General features: G+C 38.7%; 1 protein-coding gene across 1 annotated transcript in view; it reads right to left on the bottom strand.

The window, feature by feature from the left end:
• The window catches only part of tnnt1 (troponin T type 1 (skeletal, slow)), a 10,365-nt gene extending 4,611 nt beyond the window's left edge, over positions 1 to 5,754 (bottom strand). The window contains exons 1-9 of the mRNA XM_008415628.2: positions 5,558 to 5,754; positions 5,457 to 5,470; positions 5,301 to 5,375; positions 5,140 to 5,157; positions 3,520 to 3,540; positions 1,619 to 1,640; positions 1,446 to 1,506; positions 453 to 569; positions 297 to 374 (exon numbers count right to left, since the gene is read on the bottom strand). Coding sequence (XP_008413850.1) covers positions 297 to 374; positions 453 to 569; positions 1,446 to 1,506; positions 1,619 to 1,640; positions 3,520 to 3,540; positions 5,140 to 5,157; positions 5,301 to 5,375; positions 5,457 to 5,470; positions 5,558 to 5,583 — 432 coding nt within the window. The 5' untranslated portion in view covers positions 5,584 to 5,754. The remainder of the gene's footprint in view (positions 1 to 296; positions 375 to 452; positions 570 to 1,445; positions 1,507 to 1,618; positions 1,641 to 3,519; positions 3,541 to 5,139; positions 5,158 to 5,300; positions 5,376 to 5,456; positions 5,471 to 5,557) is intronic.
• Positions 5,755 to 7,286: the final 1,532 nt, after the last annotated feature.

The raw sequence follows: 7,286 nt of genomic DNA, 5'->3' as shown, positions 1-7,286 counted from the left end.
CCCCATCAGGCTTAGCATTGTTAATGTATTTTAGTTTGTTCTTAATTATTGCCTTTTTAAAAATACTTTATAGTTGGTGTTGAGGTGTTCCAGTCTCCCAATAACTACCARGAGATATTTTCATTTCTTGTGAGATATGTTTATGGTTATGACATTGCAAATGCGAAAAAGTGGTATGAATATGTCTGCAAGGCACTCTACATATGACATATGAACTGTATGTGGCAGGTAAACTTATGATTTCATATTCTGAACAGGTATGGAATACAGTTTTATAAAGCAATGCGGGYCTTTACCGCAATTCTATTCTGTCGGTCCTTCTCCTTCTCGGTTCTGACCCTCTGGATCTCGGCCCTCTCGGCTCGACGGTGCTCCTGGAGGGAAAACATTYGGCCATTCATTTCATCCCACTTGCGCTYCAAACCAGCTTTGWGACTTTAAACTGATCTCACAATCCGCTCCTTGAGCCCAATGAGTTCCTCCTCGTCCTTCTTCCTCTGCTCAAAGTGAACATCGATCAGGGTGTGCAGCTCCAGTAAGTCCTTCTCCATTCGCTTTCTGTGAATGTCCTGACAAAGTGACAAAGGAAACTGTTGAGAGACAACTCCTGGCGATCAATTGTTCATCTAGAAACGACCGAAGAGAAAGACCAGAACCAACTGTTAGTAACTAGTGGACTGAGTAGCTGATCCAAGAGTTAATCTATGACAGGGGTGGACAATCCTGGTCCTCGAGGGCCGGTGTCCTGCAACTCTCAGATGTCCAACACATTTCAATCCAACAGCTGAATCACCTCCTCAATGCAGGCAGGTTCTCCAGAGTCCTGCTAACGACCTCATTATTTGACTCAGGTGTGTTGAAGTTGAGACACATCTAAAAGTTGCAGGAGACCGGCCCTGGAGGCCTGGAGTTGCCCACCCCTGGTCTAGAAGATGGTCATTGGGTCATTGAACCAAACTAACAGCTTACCTTAATGTTGCTAAAGCATTTTGTCCAATGATGGGACAAAACTTGAATTTTAGTTCCTATCTATTGAAGGTTTTGTAGCAACAATAAGTTCATTATATTTCATGTGGGAACATTTTTTGTTTTTAGACGTGGCTAATTTTGTAGCTAGTTTCAGATTTCTCTCTGACTTTTTCTGGAATGAAATGAAGCCATTGACTGCAGGATGTGTTGCGTTCACACGGCAGGCATCAACGCTCTATTCTGATCTTTTTTTTCTTTTACAAATTGTTTTGCAAGGTCATTTCTAAGATAAATGCGACTGCAATCAGACTTCTGCATGACCTTTTTTCCTTCCACATTTACCACAACATTCATGGTTACGCCAAAATAACCCGGTTAGAAACTGACCAAAGCAGGACTTAGCTTTCCGTCTGATCCTTCAGTACCTTCTACTACGCTGTGAACATGSCGCCTCTGTTTCAGTCGTCTTAACTTACGTCAAAATCCACTCGTTCTCCCTCAGGAATCTTTGGAGGAGCAAGTTGGGGCACAAGAGGTCTTTAAGAGGAGAGAAGAAAAGAACAAAACAAAATAGAGCTTAGTGAAAGAAAGTGGAGGAAACCACAGAAATACAGATGAAGCAATCTGAGCTTAGGTTTRCATAACATACTTTGGCTTGGGGCGCTCTTCTTCTGCAGAGAAAAATGCACAAAATAAACAAATTTAGAGTTTATTCCTGAGGTGAAAGAAAGGATTGTGAAACGGTGAAAAGGATGGTTCATATTTTGAAAAGGGCAACAGGTGAGGTGTTTGGAAAAGTATGGTATCTTTAGAAATTACAAAACAAAACAAGAATCCAAAGACTTTTGTGTGTTAAATATACCTGACAAAGAACTACCAATCAGGAAAAAGATTTGGATCATGACTGCTTAGTTTATTAGAAACACACAATGTCTGAGCAGGAAGTGGTAAGAGTATTGCATTAAACATACAACAGACCATAGAAGTTGTTAAACAATAATCATCTCTATGGATGCCACAGATACACTGGGCTTGTAGAAAAGTATTTGAGCCGTTCAGYTTTCTGGATGATACATCAAACATTAACTAAGGGAATTATTTAAATCACTAACAGCTGCTTAAGTTGCAGAGGAACATGCTCTCTGCAGTCAAAGTTCTGGTGTGATTCTTCTCTCTTGTTTATTCATTTCCTGCCAAGGACTCAGCTTTTAGACACAGACAAGACATTATTTAACTTGGTTGAGGTCAAAGACATTTTCACTATTTAGAGCCGTCGTAAATAATAATAGACGGAGGAGTAAATTTATGCCAAAAACTGGAAAATGTCTTGAACAGAATTGTTTCTATGCTACAAGGTGACATAAACCAGAGTGAACTTGTAAATTTACTTTTTTATTTTGAATCCTACAACATGTGGATAAATAAGTTAAGCACCCAGAGGATGCGATCTGTAACCTACGATGGCTTGTTAGGGCCTTTGTAGGTAGGAAAACAGGTGTGAATTTCCATAAAGAAAAGAGGAAGAAAAAGTAAATTCTCTGACCTCAAAAAGTCATAAATTTGCAAGAAAAAAAATCTCTATTTTGAGATTCTCAGAAATTTCCTAGAAAAAAAAAATCCTTGAAAATTTCAGAGTTTGAAAAGTTGAACAATTTCAAGTGTGAGGCGGAACCTCTGAAGCTCGGAAACTTCAGAGGTGGAGCTTCGTCCTCAGAGGCGGGGCTAGGTCCACCCAGGCATTTTGCACTGCTGAATGGTTGCCACGGGAGATTTAGAGGATTTCTCAGATATTCATGAAAGAATCAGAGCAACACTCCAGGTATGGTTTTAATGTTTGAAAAACATCACAGCAGCATGTAAACCTCAAAAAAGTTGATTTCACACAATGCTGCTCCCTTAAACACGATTTGAAATAGGGGAAGTTGTGCCAGAAACCTTCAGATAACTCTGTTTTCCATCAAAGAATCTACATTGACTCTAAGGCAAGGTCAATGGTCCAAGGTGCAGAGCCTAATAATAATAATAATAATAGTACTAATGATAATTTAGCATGATGTTCATTATAGGTGGACGAGCGTGAATCTACACTACAAGGTTCTACGCTAGAACAGAATGTTGAGTGTTTCTCAACCCTGGTCCTCACCGCCCCCCTGCTCTGCTCTGCATGTTTTAGATGTGCCTCTMTTCCAGAACAGCTGATTCAAATGATTGGATGACCATCAAGTACTGCAGAAGGCTGTTAATCACCCAGAGATACAATTCAGGTGTGGCAGAAGGGAAATACCTAAAACATGCAGGAAAGAGGGGCGATGAGGACCAGGGTTGAGAAACAAAATCACTGAGGGCCTCAAAAAGGCAACATCTATGCTGATGATCTGACCAGAACTTTAGAACTTTGCCTTTAATCAAGATCAACTCCAACGGTCTGATGTGAAGAAGTGAATCATGCTGGATTTATAAAAGTCAATGTTTTTTTTTTATGTTAGGTAATTATTTTAGGAAAGTGGGGAAAATATATATATWTTTTTTCCATATTTGTTTTGCTCTCACCTTCCTCCTGGGCATCTTGGTCTGATGGAGCAGCCATATGAAAGCACAGTGAAAGATGCACAGATGGCAGCAAAGCAACAAATGAATCGTTGATATGGGTCAAATGTGAACATGAGACCAAGGAAAAAAAGAGACTATGTAAGAGATGGTAATAGAAAATGGATAAAAGTAAGAAATTAATGTGAAAAGATGTGAGGATAGAGTCATAAATATCAATAAAAACAAAACAAAGAGGATAAAAGCAGACAGACGATGATGGCACAGTTAAAATAACAAAGTTAATATTGATTCTGCAGAAGCACCAAGTTGAACTTGCTGAACATTTTGGAACATTCTGGAATRTTCCAGAATTCCCACTTCATTTTCTCAACACCACTTCACTGGACCCAAACTCTCTTTTCATCCCCTAAAGTCGTGCTGAGAATATTTCTTGAGACTTTTCCAGAGGGTTTGGAGTTAAATGTACAGGCAATCGGAACTTATTGCATAAGAGTTTATTATTTTTGGTGGAGGTTTTTTGTGTGATTCTTAAACGTCTTTTGTTAATTTTATTGCAGTAGATTCAAAACCTTTTAAAATAACATTGTTAGCTCCTTTGTGATAGCCTAGCGTTTCTTTGTTTCTTACACAATAAGACCAGTGTCAGTATCACCAGCAAGCTAACRCTTTTCCAAGCAAAGCCTTTGAGAAGAGAAATTTCTCACAATAATCATTCTAGATCAAAAACAAGTGTAAGAGGTCTGCTCTTCTGGTTTCTGCATTTCATATGTATCATTTAACACGCATATATTCTAACACACATAAAACTATATCACATATGATTCACAGTACATACAATACAATGCAATGCAAATGTGTAAAAATGTAACAGAGTAACTTTTTGAAGGTACAACATTTTCCCCAAACAGAAAACACATGTTCTGTTATAGATTTTGCAGTAAGATCTCTTCACCAGCAAATTTGCCAACTGAGAATTTAAAGGAAAAAAAAAAAAAAAGATATATATATATATATATATAAAAACCATTGTTTGGAGCTTCCCTGGAGCTTCTTTGAGTTTTGTCACATTAGAACCAAAAACATGAATGTATTATATTGGGATTGTATGTGATAGGACAATACAAAGTATCCCGCAGTTGTAAAGTAGAAGGAAAATGATAAGCTGATTAATTTTTTWAATTTTTTTCACAAATACCAATTGGAAAAACTTGGAATGCTTTTTTTTTAAACACTGTAATAAAATCTAGGGAAACAAATATATTCTCTTCCCTAATTAATAAACCAAGCCTACTAGTAAACAAATAACTGTCCTGCTAATCTTTAGAGGTTTTCTACAGAACCTTATTCTCGAGCACAAGCTCGGCTCAAACTCCAGCCCTCAAGACTCTGTGATCAGAACATTTAGATGTTTCTCTGGCCCGGCCAGGGCAGGAGCTAGACATCTGGGTGTCCTAAGCACAACAGCTTTGTGGTGCTAAACAATGTCAAGTGATATAGACACTGTATATAAGATCTGGAATAAAACCTCAGTCTCAAACTGACTAGTTAAAGTATTTTAGTTTGTTTTATGTACTTTTGCTAGCAGATAAGGTTTTTGTTGTCAGAGGAGATTTGTCGTACCTTGGTACTCCTGTTGTTCTAATGGCCCGGACCAACACAGCGACACCCAATCAGAAAGCAAGAAAAATATGTCAATGCATTAAACAAAAACTAACAGCATAACATCTTATCAATACGCAATTACTATCTGCACATTTTTTCCTTTTTAATTTTAACCATACCTCCTCCATCTTCTTCAGCCTGTTCAGCTTCCTCCTCCTCTTCCTCCGGCTCTGCCTCTGGCTCCTCCTCAACTTCTAGTGAGACGCAAAACAACAGAGTTCAGAAAGTTAATCATCTGGAGAGAGAACAAGAAACGTGTCGGTCCTGGAACTTACCCACCGCCTGGTCCCTGCAGAGACACATTAGAGTAAAAAAAGTTTGGTAACATATTGAGTGCATGTAATAAATCAGCATTAATTAGAGAAACTCCACTCACTCATATTCCTCTTCAGCGTCTGACATAGCTGGAAACAAAAGCAGCTTCTGTTCTCGAATCTGAGGCCTGTGAACGTTACAAACTTTCTTTTATTACCTGTCCATCACAGAGGAATACGGACACACACCAGCAGATGCACATACATACACACACACACACACACTCGGAAGCTACTTCCCTCAGTTAGGAATGCCTTCACACACACACACACACACACACTGCAGCCCTGTGGAATGTTCTTTAAGATTCCAGTAACTGCACAATGACTATCTCTCCTCTTGTTATTACAACAAGGACCTCTACACGCAGAGGTCCTTGTTGATCAAATCATTTAAAAATCCGTGCCTGTTCTCAATGTTTACTGTGACAGTGTATTAGGGTCATTGAAACAAGAAAGGGGAAAGGAAATTTCCACCAAAAAACCTCAGAAATTTTGAGATGAATCTCAAATTTTCTAGAAAAATGCTTGAAATTTCCAAACTCTTGAATTCAAAAATTCGTGTGAAAGAAAAATCTCAGAAATTGTGAAATTTCACATGTTTCCTGCAAAAACCTGGGGAAATGTTTCTGTGCTCTTAAAGTTGAAAATATTAAATATTCTGAATTTGGGAGTTCTGAAATTTTTGGGGGGTTTTGTAAAAAAAATAAAAATAAATAAATAAAAACAACTGACAATCTCAAAATTTCTGAATTTTTCTCACAAATGTTCAACTTTTGGAGCTCAGAAATTTCACAGATATTCTAGAAGTTTTCTGAAATTCAAAATCTCTGACCACAGCTAATRGTGGTTTCTCCTCAGATTTTAGAATCATGTGATATTTTTTATCATCTGTTCAAATTTTCATACATCAGTACATCATCATTTCATTCATCAGTACATCTACTTTATGGTTTACTATATGGGTCTTTTTTTTTCTCAGCTTGTACAAATGCAGCCTTTTCACTCTGAAACCGATGGTGTTCCCCAGCTCCCTGTTTTTAGCCCTGTGCTTTTTATTAAAATTCCCTGTTGCAGACAAACGCAACTACAGTCTTCTGCAACCTATAGCAGGTTTCTGTTGAATAGAACAGTTAAAGACATGGGGATTTGTGGTTGTAAAGTAACAGAAATGTGACAATGCCTAAATAAAACATAACCTAGAAATGCCACATCCTTTAACAAAACAAGAAAACAATAGAAACAGCAACTGCACCTCATTAAACTGTATCCAACACCACTGCTATGTGCAAAATAAAACTGTGGTAACATAATACTGCCTACTGTCAGCTCAGAAGCAGGAGTGAGTCATCCTCTCTATATTTTACATTATCCTGTGACTAATCACTTTGGAGAAAACACACACACAGACACACACGCACACACACACACACACTGAGAGATTTGACTTTAAATTGTCCATCTGAGCTGCCATTGTCCTGACATAGACCCTGACCCAGACGGTTCCCCCGGGGGCGGCCTGCTGACACCTTCCTGGCAGGAGAGCGTGGGAGATTGATGAGGTGTCAACAGGTGAGAATGTAACAGAGGGGTCAAACACATAGAAACCATAAACGATTGTGTTTCTGTCACTTCCCTGCCGCACACACCCACCCACACACACACACACACACMCACACATGCACACACAGATTCATCCTCTCGGACCTTTAGCCCAACTTTGGCTCCTCACATCACAGTGTTTCTGTCAGACTGGTTCTAAGAGGGTCGATGTGTTTTTAAATCAGTTAC

Source organism: Poecilia reticulata, linkage group LG8 (assembly GCF_000633615.1).
Source record: "Poecilia reticulata strain Guanapo linkage group LG8, Guppy_female_1.0+MT, whole genome shotgun sequence".
Taxonomy (NCBI): Eukaryota; Metazoa; Chordata; class Actinopteri; order Cyprinodontiformes; family Poeciliidae; genus Poecilia; species Poecilia reticulata.
This window is presented reverse-complemented; position numbering and strand designations above follow the sequence as displayed.